This window comes from Ochotona princeps, chromosome 1 (genome assembly GCF_030435755.1).
Source record: "Ochotona princeps isolate mOchPri1 chromosome 1, mOchPri1.hap1, whole genome shotgun sequence".
In the NCBI taxonomy this organism is placed as follows: domain Eukaryota; kingdom Metazoa; phylum Chordata; class Mammalia; order Lagomorpha; family Ochotonidae; genus Ochotona; species Ochotona princeps.
This window is the reverse complement of record NC_080832.1, coordinates 104895366-104908969: the sequence shown is the minus strand read 5'-3', so window position 1 is coordinate 104908969 and position 13604 is coordinate 104895366. Positions and strand designations below refer to the sequence as shown.

The window sequence follows — 13604 nt, the reverse complement described above, 5'->3', positions numbered from 1 at the left end:
GCAAGCATTTCTTAAGCTCCTCGCTCTTGGCTTAGGACTGGCTAAGCTCCGGCTGTTTTGGCCACTGTGGAGTGAACTAGCGGATGGAGGATCTTCCTCTCTGTCTCTACTTCTTTCTGTAAATCTGACTTTCCAATAAAAACAAACAAATCTTTTAAGCAAAGATTATCTAAATTTTCATCATTGTCCTCCCTGCAACTGTCATCCCACCTATAGCTCCTGTTTACTCCTGGGCTCACCTTGTCACTGCTTTAAAAAGGGTAGTACATGGTAGAGTGTCTGGAGGCAGAGAATCTTGAGATTTGGTCCCAACTCTGCTATTTACTCACTACAAGAATCTCAGTACATTGTTCAATCTCTAAGTCAGGGTTGTCTTATGTAAGAGGCACATTTTTGGATCTCCTATCCTTCTACCATTTTGAAAAAGCACCAAATAATTATGCAATCAGCACAGAATACTGGTACTTACTTCTTTATCTAGTGTTCGGAACATCTGATTGATGACGCTTTCCAAAAAAAAGGTCATGGCTTCCCACTGCACAAACGAAGGTGAGAAGATGGAGCAGAGGCCTCCTTCCCCAGTCGCAGTTGTGGAACAGGCTTTGAAGACAAAAACATCAGTCAGCACTGCAGGCACACAAGAGGCACACAACGAAGAGGACCTTGGCAACCAACCACCTAGTCATTTCAGAGTTGAAGAAACATGATAAAGTAGGCCCTCTCACTTGAGCAAAAAGGACATTGCTGAAGACAGAGTACGGTAGTTCCTAGCTGTCCTGACCTCCAACAATGACCTTTCTCAGCACACCTCCAGAGCCTTGATTACAAAACTACTAAAAATGAATGAGAAATGTGCGTTAAAGCACCAGAACCGGTGGCTGGCTCATTAGCTATCTGGTAAATGAAGTCAGTATTTCCATTTCTCCCCCTTATTTGATTCTATGAAAACTCTGAACAAGGAAATGTTGTACAACACACAGCATTAGTTCATATTTGTTAGTCTCTTGACAAATCAAAGACCCACGTCTACAGATGTGTACCCTTTCTTCAGCTCACAAATATTAAAGCAAATCACTGAAACAGCAAGCCACAAACAGAAAGATAGCAATTATATTATATACTTGGGGAATGAACCAGCAGATGGAAGATCTCTCTTTGCTTCTCTCTGTAAATCTGATTTTTCAATAAAAAATAAATCTTGGAGAATCAAGATGGCGGAATAGGGTAAGGACACGTTTAAACGGACGGAAAAACATTTAATCAGGATGAAGCAGACAGGACATATTCCAGGAAATAGGAAAGGACAGAACAACAGCAGAGGGGTACCTGGAGACTGACAGACACAGGAAAGCAGCAGGCACAGCAGTGTGGTGTTGCAGTGACTGAAACTACAGCACGGCGATCTGAACTCCACCAGCACCCAGGTTGGAAAGGACTTTAACTGGGAGCTCAGGAGGTGAACCCAGACAAAGACCTGTCTGTCCTGCTGGTCTGTTTGATTTGACCAGGAGCACAGACGGAGCAGATCTCAGACGGGCAGTGCAAGAACAGAGTGGATTTCATAGCCCAGTCAGCCGAATTGGGCACCATTTTGTGTAAGGGGGAAAAGGCAAACGAAAGGACGGAGCATGCGCTGAGCTGGGAGTGAGCTCATTTCTGACTCGGTGAACTGCACAGATGTGGCATTCTACAGATTCCACTCAGGGCAGGTCTAGGTAGTCCTCGGATCTGACTACCAGAAGATCAAGAGCTGTAGTGGTGGTACGTCAGGTGCCACTTTGTACACTGTGGCAATAGCTTTGGGACTGCAGGAGCCAACAGTGAACTGCGCATGTGCTGATCTTGTGAGAACTCGCTGAATTCAGTGGATTGCACTGGTCCCACAGGAAAATAATACCGACTGTGGCATCATACGGGTCAAAATAGGTCCATGTGGCACCCAGACCGAACGTCCAACAGGTTCCGGCAAGATCAGCACCACCAACAACCTAGCTATATAGGACATCTAGTGTCTCTCTAATCCTGGGATCTGCTCCAACCGGAAGTGGGAGAAAGGTTGCAGAGATAATGGTGCAGCCTCAGCATGGCATCACAGGAGGTGGAGAGTGGTGAGCCAGGAGCTGGGGCTGTGGAGACCATGGTGGAAAACTGACATAAGAACCCAGACCTGGAACTTGCTGGAGGTTGTGGCACAAGTGGCTGCAAGCAAAAAGTTGTGTACCAACGGCAATAAGTAAAATCGCATTGTAGACCTGTGGGTGACAGCTTAGGAACCTGCCCCAAGGAGAAGACTCTGCTAACCAGAAGTGCAATGACCAAGAACAAAAGAAGAGACAAAGGCACAATGAATATTACTGAAAACTCCCCTGCAAAAGAGCAAAACCCTATCCCAACCTCAGAGTTAACTGAGGAAGACATGGAGAAAATGGGGGACACAGAATCCATAAGACTCATTTTAAAGATCTGATCAACAATGAGAGGCTCATGCAAGAGTTCAAAGAATTTAAGGAAGCAATAAAGCAAATCAAGGCTGGTATATCAGAAATTAAGAACACAGTAGACCAAATTAAAAGTACAGTAGAAAGTCTCCAAAACAGAATGAAGCAAGCAGAAGAAAGAATCTCAGAGTTGAAAGATATTTCCTGTCATTAGGCGGAAGCAAACAAAAAGCTGGAAGCAGAGCTGGATCAGGCCAAAAAAAGTATTCAAGAATTGAAAGACACTATTAAGAGGTCAAATATAAGAGTTATGGGAGTCCCAGAAGGTACAGAAAGAGAAGCTGAGTTTACAAATGTATTTAATGAAATAATAAAGGAAAATTTCCCTAATCTAGAGAAAGAATTAGGAAACAAGATCCAGGAGGGGCACAGAACTCCCAACAGGCTTGACCAAAAGCAATCTTCACCACGACATATGATCATCAAGCTCTCTTCAATCGAACATAATGAAAAGATCCTTAAATGTGCACGTGAAAAAAATCAATTGACATATAAAGGAATGCCAATTAAGCTCATAGGAGATCTCTCACAGGAAACTCTACAGGCAAGAAGAGAATGGAGTGACATATTCCAGATTCTAAAAGAAAAAAAACTGTCGGCCTAAGATAACATATCCAGCAAAGCTTTCTTTCATCTTTGAAAATGAAATAAAATTCTTCCACAGTAAAGAAAAGCTAAAAGAATTTGCCTCTTCCAAACCTACCCTACAAATGATACTTCAAGATGTTCTCTTGACAGAAAAGAGGAATAGCACTACCAAAACCAAAGGCAAATGCGAAGAACATCCCAGTAAAATGACAACAGAAGACTAAACCAATGAACAACCCATCCCTAAAATGACAGGACCAAAGTAACACCCATGTATATTAAACTCTGAATGTAAATGACTTAAGCTCAATCAAACGTCATAGATTAGTAGACTGGATTAAAAAACAAAACCCATCTATTTATTGTCTGGAGACACACTTCAACAAAGATCCGCGGAAACTGTATCACATGGGTTTTGTTGTTTTCTGTTGGTTTCATCTCTTCAAAACAGTTTCTTCTGATTAAATCATTCAATGTCTCGTAGATCATGCAGTGGCATCATTTTCTTCAAGAAGGTTCTTGATTTTCATTTCTTCAGCTACATGTTAGTCATTTAGTAGCATGTTATGTAACTTCTTGGTGTTGTTAATTTCTTTTTCTCCCAGATGTTGATTTTGTTTTGTGGCTTTTCATTTAAGGGGATGTATAGTAGCTGTGTTGGACTGTCATATCTAGTAACATGTCATTTAACTTCAGGGCATTGTAAATTTCTATTTTTCTTTCTATTGTTGATTTTGTATTATGACTTTTCATATAAGGGGTGTACAGTAGCTGTGAAATGGAGACTAACATCCAGATGTGAGGATGCAGTGTGGCATGCATTTCTGCTTCCAGACAAAGATGGACTTACAAAGAAGTTGTTTACTATATCTTAACAATAGGATTCTGGACTCTCTGCCATTGTTCATGCCCACAATGATGCACATATGAGTGAGTATGAAGAACTATATGTTAGTAATGATATAGGGGAACTCGTGGGGGGGGGAGGGAAGTGGGGAGGGGATAAGGGAATATGGTGCTGTATCATAAAATGATAGCAATAATAATAAAACGTAAAAAAGAAAAAAAATCTTAAAAAAGAAAAATTTGACCTAGACAGGTAACTTTTTAACATTCAGTTAGAAAAAAAAGAGAGAGCGATAATAGGGACCACAAATGTTCCTTTATACTAATTTCCTAACAGGTGCTATCTTCTTGTGTGACTAAATAAAATATTAATTGCCTAGAATGGATTAAAGATATTTTGGAGGGGGCCAGCACAATAGTCTAGTAGATAAAATCCTTGCCCTGCATGCGCCAAGATCTCATATAGGCACCAATTTGTGTCCCAGAGGGTCTCCCACATGGTGCAGGGTCTCAAGGCTTTGGCCCGTCCTCTACTGCTTTTCTAGGCCAAATGAGGGGGCTGGAAGGAAGTGGTCCAAAGCCAGGAACCTTCTTCGGGTCTCCCACGTGGGTATAGTGCCTCGAGGCTCTGGGCCGACCTCTACTGATTTCCCCGGCCACAAGCAGGGAGCTGGAAAGGAAGTGGAGCAGCGAGGACACGAATTGGTACCCTAAAGGGATCCCAGCAAATACAAGGCGAGGCCTTTAGCCGCTAGGCTACACACTTAGCCCTGAACAGTGCTTTTACACTGTTCTGAGGTATGGCTAAGGCTTATATCCTATGCGTACTTTGACACAGTACTTCACTAATAGTCTTAAAAACAACAAAAAACCCTTACAGTTCATGGATCCAACATCCACAGACGTTGACAGCTGATATCTTAGCCACTCCCCAGCCATCTGGAAGCTTGTCTTGGGATCCAAACGACACGCCAACCTCATCACCTCTCCTTGCTGGGCTCGGGAGGCTGCCAAGGGAAGGACATAAATCTGTAACAGACATTCCAACAGAAACCTCCTGTCTCCCGCACAGGGGCAGGCATTGGCAGAAACTGTTCTGCAGACTTGTGTTTCCACTCTGACAAATTGTTCAATAATGCTTTCTTGAGTCAATGAGTTCAAAAGTGAATGATTTCTGTAAGCTTTTAAACAGCTAGATCCTTTAAGCAATAAACTAAAATTGGTCTCCTATCTCAGTTGGAATTCAAAGAAAATCAGATTGGTAAGAATGTAAAATTGAAAAAAAAAAAGAAAGTAAAATTTTATACCTGCTGTAAGAAAGTTAGGAAATTCCTCAAAAATACTGAACATTCTGCCCACAGATACTTATAGCCAAAAAAAAAAAAAAGCCAGTGCACCCTTCTGACTTTCTCGCTTTATTGTGAGAACAGAAGGCAGTGATTCTACCCTTCTGATGGCTTTCGAGCAAGTTAGACAGGATTACAATTCAGGCTTTTAGAGTTTTGTCCCCATCCTTAAACTGCTAGGTGCTATACCATTTTTTTTCCCAAAGCAAACAAGGAAACAAACAAAACTGCACTTCAACAATTCCACTTAGAACAGATTTTTGACTTCAGTATATCTTGCTTGAGGCTGGTGCTATGATCCAGCCAGTTAACCATACCCCTATGGTGCCAGGATCTCATATGGGCACAGGTTCAGTTCCCTTTCTAAAGATCTGTGAACGCAGCAGAAGATGGCCCAGTGCTTGGGCCCCTTCATCTACATGGAAGAACTGGAAAAAGCTCGTAGCTTCATACTGTACCCAGATTTGAGACTTTTACTAAGAATCCAAAGTGTCAGGGGGGGCCAGGATTGAGGCATAGCAGGAAAAGCAGCTACTTGAGACATTCACATCCCACACAGGCACTGATTCATGTCCCAGATGCTCCATTTCCAATACAGCTCCCTGCCTATCGCTTGGGAAAGCAGCGGAAGATAGCCCAAGTGTTTGGACCCCTGTACCTACATGAGAGGCCTGGATGAGGCTCCTGGCTCAGTCCCAGCCCTGGCTGAAGCAGACTTTCGGAGAGTGAACCAAGAGAGGACCTATCTCTGTCTCGCCCTCTTAATTCTGCCTTTCAAATAAACAAATTTTTGGCTATGCTATGTCAAAGCCAGGAGCTTAGAGCTTACGGACTACCATGTGGGTGACAGCACTTGGGCCATCCTAAACCGCTTTCCCAGGCACGTTATCAGGGCACTGGGAACTCACAGGGAACCACAGAATAGCTAACTTGCTATGCCACATGATGGCCCCATAAATAAATATTAAAAACAAACCCCAAGTGTTATAGCCATGATTCATAACACTAGATTAAGACTGCTGAGAGAAATGCCAGAGTAGTAACACTTACAGTTGAAGAAAGCATTGAAATCTTCATCACTGTCAAAATCAAATCGAGAATATTCACAGCTCGGATTGTCTGTTTTAGAAGGAAAACCCATCTGGAACAAAAAAAGGTGTAAGAGAGTGTACAAAATACTTGCAGGGAGGGAATTTCAACTGAACTTGAACTATGGTTATGCAGCGGGGTGGAGGAACCCACCATGGGGGGAGGGTGGGGGGAAGAATCCCAGATTCTATGTAATTACAACACAATGTAATTAATGAATAAATTTAATAATAATAAAAAAAAGTGTACAAACTTCAGGAGCTCAAGCACTTTTGGGGTCATTTAAGAATGAAGGGGATCTGGTGCGGTAGCCTGGTGGCTAATGTCCTTGCCTTGCACATGCCAGGCGGTTCAAGTCTCAGTGCCCCGCTTCCCATCCAGCTCCCTGCTTGTGGCCTGGGAAAACAGTACAGGATGGCCCAAAGCCTTGGGACCCTGCACAAGCATGGGAGACCCAGAAAAAGCTCCTGGCTTTGGATCTGATCAGCTCTGGCTGTGGTGGCCACTTGGGGAGTGCATCTGTGGACAGAAGATCTTTCTCTCTGTCTCTCCTCCTCTGTATATCTTTCTAATAAAAATAAATATTTCTTAAAAAATAATGAAGGTTTGTAGGAGATACTTCATGACAAGCTACTATTTCTGTTCTAATCAGTTTGCTTCCAAAATTCCTGAAAATGCACAGAAAAGAGAATATTTTCAGGTTACACCCTCTTCCAGGTTCCTTAGAGAGAATTTGATTCTGGAGTTTATTTAGGATATGACTATAAAGTGGTAATTAGACACACAATAAGGAAGAAAAAAGAATGAGAACTAATGGTTTCACTGAATGTACAACACATAACAAATATGCACACTTTTTATGTTTCACACAAAAAATGGTAGACGACATGGCAGAGAATCATAGCATAGTATGTTTTAGGTGTTAACTGGATTCCCTGAGCAAATAAGGAAACCCATGCATGGGTCTCATTCTCTGACTTCAAATAATGAAATTAAGAATCTGTCAGGTGGGTGGGCATTTGGTTTACCGGTCGAGGCAAGGGTTAAGCATCCCAGGTCCCACATTAGAGGTGCCTGGGTTCAACACCCAGCTCTGGCTCCTGACCCCAGCTTCCTGCTGATCTGGCCCTCGGGAACAGCAGTGACGACTCCAGCACAGTCTCTGCTATCCCTGTGGGAGATCTATAGACCTCCTGGTTCACGGCTTCAATCCCTTGTCCAGGGCTGTTGTAGGCATTTGGAGAGTAAGCCGGTAGACGAGGGCCTTTGTCTCACAAATACATTTAAATAAATAAGTAGACTCTATCTGTGGCGAGAACTCTTAGCAGACCCCAGGGAATCCATGAGCCACTCTCTGCTGATGGAGTGCACAATCTCTGATTTCACTCTCTCTCTTCTCACATGTTCTTCCCTCCCTGCACCATCAGAAAGAAGCACTCAGCTGATGGTCACCTTCTGGCCTTCATGCCCCATACACTTGTAATCTGTCTGGACCCCTGAAAGCCATTATCACATTGCACAGTCACTGCTCTTCTCCTATCACTTAGCTCCAAAATAAGAAACAGCAATTACAATAACCAATACAGACTGCTTATCCTGGAGAATATAAGGATACTGTCTAAGGGAGGGTTCTTAGTGATCAGGAAAGGGCTATAATGACGTCAATCAAAAACAGTATCATGACGTATATTCACCTACATTCCACACGTTTAGATTCCCATTATATACCTTGACCAAGTTAGTCATAGAAGCACGAAGATATTTTGGTATTATTGCTAATAGCAAAGAATCTCGAGATAGTATCTCATGCCTGAAGAGGGCTCCCCAAGTCATCTGAGTTGAAGATCGTAGAAACTAAAGTCAAAAAGAAAAAAAAAGAAAACTTTAGGTCAGGATTTGGATTCTATAGAACCAAGAATACTGTTTGGCCTAAGTAGACATTAACTTTTGTTTTTTGGGTCAGTGCTGTGGTGCAGCAGGGTAAGCTACCACCTACAGCACTGGCATCTCATGTGGGTTCAAGTCCCAGCTGCTCCATTTTCTTTTTCTTTTCCAGCTGCTCCATTTTCAATCTGGTTTTTCGCTAATGTGTCTAGGAAAACAGCAGCAGGTGGTCTAAGTACTTGGGCCCCTACCACCCACGTGGGAGATCCAGAAGCAGCTCCTGGCTTTGACCTGAGTCAGCTCTGCCTACTGAGGCAGTTTGGAGAGTGAACCAGTGGGTACAAGATCCCCGTGAATATACTCCCCAACACATGTACTCACATTTTATACCTTAGATAACAATGCAGGCCATAGTGTTTCATCTTGGCTTACTCAATTAATATGTTCAGGAATAATGTTTTCGACATTTACCTGACTTGGGTGGGTTGTAAATGCCAGAAAAGATTCCAAGTATTTTTCAAAGTTCGCTGGTGTTTCCACATCAGAATCTACACCCTGTGGGAGAAACAGCCCATCACTGACATGGATGACGTGGGAAGGGAATTTGGGACAGGGAGGGAATGAAAAAGGGAGTAATAAATACAGACAACATAAATACTCCAACATGTTTTTGGTTTGAAAGAACTTTTAGATTTCCTTTGGTTAAACACAGTCATCACTTGAAGGGCTAAAAAATAGGAAAGCTATTTTACTTCCTTAGCCATCATAATTAAAACTCATGCAGTGGTCTCAAACAGTAAAATGAAAAACAACCTTCGCTTCAGAAATTATAGGAAGAAACCGTCCATACTGGTTCTTCAGATCTGGTCTGTTTGCATCACTGTGATCCAACCTATTAAGTAACCCCTCAATGATACAACCAAAATTATTCTCTAATCATCTAGCGACCCAAAAACAAACGGCATAACTTTAATTGTAAATGTTTGCTCCATAGTCATCATTTTCTAATTTATAGAACTGAATATTAAATATTTCTTAAGGCAAAATTTTCTATGCCAAACAGAAGCTTTTTTTTCTGATCCAATGAAGTATCTTTTATAGTGAGAAAAGGGGTTTTCATTCAGTGTTTTATGGGCTAACAGATGTGCTTAGCAGATTGTGTATACTAAACCCCATAGAATAGCAACATTAGAATTGGTATTGTGACTCGCTTCTCGGCCCTTTGGATAAGATCAAGTGTAGAACTGGTATTATGGTGCAATGGGTTAAAGCTGTTTGTGACACAGGCATCCCAGAGGGAGTGCATGTTTGACTCCAGGCCACCCTGCCTCTAACCCAGTTCCCTGCTTATATGCCTGAGAAGGCAGTGGATGATGCCCTAAGTACTTGGAATACCTGTCCCCGGTGTGGGAGACCAGGGGGGAGCTCCTGGTTCCTGGCGTTGGTCTGGCCCACCCCTAGCTCTTTTGGTCATTTAGTAAGTGAGCCAGTGGAAGGAAGATCTCCCTCTGCCACTTTGCCTTTCAAATGAACGTACAAGTACATTTTGACTTCATAGAAATAACATATGTGGGGCCCGGCGGCGTGGCCTAGCGGCTAAAGTCCTCGCCTTGAACGCCCCGGGATCCCATATGGACGCCGGTTCTAATCCCGGCAGTTCCACTTCCCATCCAGCTCCCTGCTTGTGGCCTAGAAAGGCAGTTGAGGACGGCCCAAGGCTTTGGGACACTGCACCCGTGTGGGAGACCTGGAGGAGGTTCCAGGTTCCCGGGATTGGATCAGCGCGCACCGGCCCGTTGCAGCTCACTTGGGGAGTGAATCATCGGATGGAAGATCTTCCTCTCTGTCTCTGCTCCTCTCTGTATATCTGACTTTGTAATAAAAATAATAAATCTTTAAAAAAAAAAAAAAAAAGAAATAACATATGTGAAGGTACACTGTTAATACTATTAAATGACTTGTTAAATTTATATTACTCAAACTCTATTACATTAAAACAGAATCTTATATGAAATAATCAGTAAGGCTATGTCCCACCAGGCTAAGATTAATGGCATCTACAATCCCTTACAAAAATAAAACTTTCAGCTGTTAAACAAAGTAAGCTCTCACGCACCAGCAATGCGCACAGCTGGTTGCCCAGTGCACACAACACCTGACAAAGTCGCTTCAAGAACACATAGTGTTTCTCTACCAAGCCTCCTCCATCAGCAGTCCTGTGAGATGAGAACACAGAGTGATGAGTTACACATCAAGAGAACCAATGGCACTTCCAGTAATGGAGCGAGTTACGGTATGTGCCTCAACACTCAGATCACAGTTGACTATCAAAGTTAAAAACAAATAAACAAACAAAAAAACCATATCCAAACACTGAAAGATTGATAAGGAACATGGTTCAATGCAATCTGCATCCTCAACAAACATTTCAGCTCTGAGCACCCTTACTGTCCTTGTGTTTGTGATAAGGTAAGCTTTCAGCATGAAATATGAATATTCTCAGCTATAGAGAAACAAAACACCTTGGCTGATACCCTGGGAAGACTTGAAGAGAGTCACAGAAGTAAGTACCAATTCTTCTTACCATGAACAAAATAAAGACCATAACAAGAACGTAACTTTGTCTCCCAAGAGATATGGACGAGTTCTGTGACTCTGGTTTTGGCCTGGTCCCTCCCTAACTATAGACAGCATTGGGGAATAAATCAGCAGATGGAAGGTCTCTGTTCCTTCCTTTTTTTTTTTTTTTTTGTTATCCCCCTTGTCTTCTCAATGAATTAAAAAAAAAAAAAAAAGGGGGCCAGCTTTGACCTGTGGTAACCCTGTGATAATCACCAACCATAGTACCAACATTCCATAACAGCACCAGGTTGAGTCCCTACTGCCCACTTTCAATCCAGCTGCCTGCTAATGTGCCTGGGAAAGCAACCAAAGATGGCCCAAATATATGGGCCCAAGCCACCAATATCAAAGACCTGGATGGAATTCTGGGAGCCTGCTTTCAGCCTGGTCAGGACCTGGCCATTGTAGCCATTTGGGAAGTGAAACAGCAATGCAAAAAATCTCTCTTTATAACTCTACGTTTCAGATTAGTCTTTTTAAAAAAAAATTAAAAAATAGGGCCCGGCGTGGTGGCCTAGCAGCTAAGGTCCTCGCCTTGAACGCTCTGGGATCCCATATGGCCGCTGCTTCTAATTCTGGTAGTCCCACTTCAAATCCAGCCCCTGCTTGTGGCCTGGGAAGGCAGTAGAGGACGGTCCGGGGCCTTGGGACCCTCTATCCATGTGGGAGACCCAGAAGAGCTCCGGGCTCCTGGTTTCGAATTGGCACAGCACCCGCAGTTGCGGTCACTTCAGTGAATCACCGGATGGAGGATCTTCCTCTGTCTCTCCTCCTCTCTCTCTCTCTATATATATATATATATCTGAGTTTGCAGTAAAAATAAATAAATGCGGACATACAGAGAGGAGGAGAGACACAAAGGAAGATCTTCCGTCCGATGGTTTACTCCCCAAGCGGCTGCAACGGCTGAAGCTGAGCCAATCTGAAGCCAGGAGCCAGGAGCTAGGAGATCTTCCAGGTCTCCCACGTGGGTACAGGGTCCCAAAGCTTTGGGCCGTCCTCGAATGCTTTCCCAGGCCACAAGCAGGGAGCTGGATGGGAAGCGGGGCTGCCGGGATTAGAACTGGCACCCATATGGGATCCCGGCATGTGCAAGGTGAGGACTTTAACCACTATGCTATCGCGCCGGGCCCAAAATAAATAAATCTTTAAAAAAGAATTCGAAAATAATATAAAACAAGCATTACATAGCTTCCATTATTTACAATGGGCAGTTCCAATTGACCGCTGGTGAGAAACAGGTATCAGGATATGTTTTAGTATCTTCATGGAAACTGCAAGAACTGAGGCAGAAATCATTCTCTCAGTCCATTTGAGCTGAATGTGCACACATATTTCTGTTGGTTGCAAAGGCCTCAGCACTTAGCTCTGATTACTCTGAGGAGTGAAGAGAGAGAGAAGTCCCAGGTTCTGAACTCAAGACAGGCCCAGGACACATTCTGCTGCTGCGGCAGGGCAATCTCAGATCCTGTCACCCAAGTCACCAGGGCTGCTCAAAGGACCAACCAAAAGCAAGAGTGTTATCAGGGAACATAGCTGGCCCAAGGACGGGGAGGACTGTAAGAGTGAGTGGAGACTGCGTCAACGCCACAACTTATTTCTAGCACAAGGTTTCCAAAAATGCTGAAGTCTACAGTCTTTTTATAAGTTTCTTATCTAAAAACACTGTCAACTGATTGCCAGCATTCAGACAGAAACTTCAGACACATCCACATAAGACACAAAAGTGAGAAAGAAATTAGAAAACACACTGAAATGTAAACACACTCACTGTGCAGCAGAAAGTATATAATGCATGGCAACGTCTCCAAATAAGACCATCAGGGGCTTCCGGTCTTCCAGCTTGCCCTAGACCCGATTTCAGGGAAGCCAAGTCATACAAATGGCATCATCAAAGCCTCAAAATAGCAACATGTCTTACTTACACAATCAAATACACCTACAATCAATAATCCATAATTCCTTCTCTTACCCAGGGGCTTGCCAAATAAACACCAGGGAAAAAGCCAATTATTTGAAGTCAAATTTTGGTAAGATGTACATTTTGAAATGTGATAGGAATAATGCTGATACCACAGCAAAATAAGTTATAACCTTAGATAGATAATATTGCAATTGAAGAAAGAATGTGGTCCCATTTGTTAGCGAGACAGATACAAAGAAAATACAGCTACCACTTAAGAATTCTTGACATAAGAAAGTGAGCTTTAAACGTTGACATTTTCTTTCTTAAGTGTGATGTGCCAAGAACCATGCCTGAAAAACCAAGCTGTCTGACAGGTTTCTGTATATTCTGCCAACCGATTCCTAGAATATCTGCCCGAAGGAGCTAAGAGGAGGCAGTAATCTGGTCACAAGAAACAAAACCCCAAACCTTTAAACATCTTTCTGCCAAAACATGGCAGGTGAATACACACATGCCCTTCAGTCTGATGATGGATATTCATTTGGAGTGGTAACTTACTTTTCTGCTGACTGCGATGAGCAGACACTCAGCTGCTCCCAGCTGAAGTTCCTGTTCATTCAGAAGCAGGCACAGTACCTCCAGGAGCTTGCAGTTGTCAGCTGTAATGTGACTCATGGACACCCAGTCGATGTAGCCTGCCAGTGTATTCAGTGCTGCCACGCCTACTCGACAGTTTGCTTGAGCCTGCAGGAACAGAGACATCTTTTGACTATGAAGTCCTCACCAACAGACCAGAATGCTGTGATTACAAGTAAACCTATGTAA

General features: G+C 43.1%; 1 protein-coding gene across 3 annotated transcripts in view; it reads right to left on the bottom strand.

Annotated features, from left to right (window-relative positions):
- XPO5 (exportin 5) overlaps nt 1–13604 on the bottom strand; it is a 48879-nt gene that overhangs the window by 25137 nt on the left and 10138 nt on the right. For all 3 annotated transcript variants that reach the window (XR_009245241.1, XM_058662498.1, XM_058662501.1), the window contains 8 exons: nt 13338–13523; nt 12645–12721; nt 10368–10467; nt 8723–8806; nt 8096–8221; nt 6329–6419; nt 4811–4939; nt 470–600 (listed from right to left, as the gene is read on the bottom strand). Coding sequence is in view for 2 of the 3 variants with exons in the window: in XM_058662498.1 (XP_058518481.1) it covers nt 470–600; nt 4811–4939; nt 6329–6419; nt 8096–8221; nt 8723–8806; nt 10368–10467; nt 12645–12721; nt 13338–13523 (924 nt within the window). In the remaining variant the exon portion in view is untranslated. The remainder of the gene's footprint in view (nt 1–469; nt 601–4810; nt 4940–6328; nt 6420–8095; nt 8222–8722; nt 8807–10367; nt 10468–12644; nt 12722–13337; nt 13524–13604) is intronic.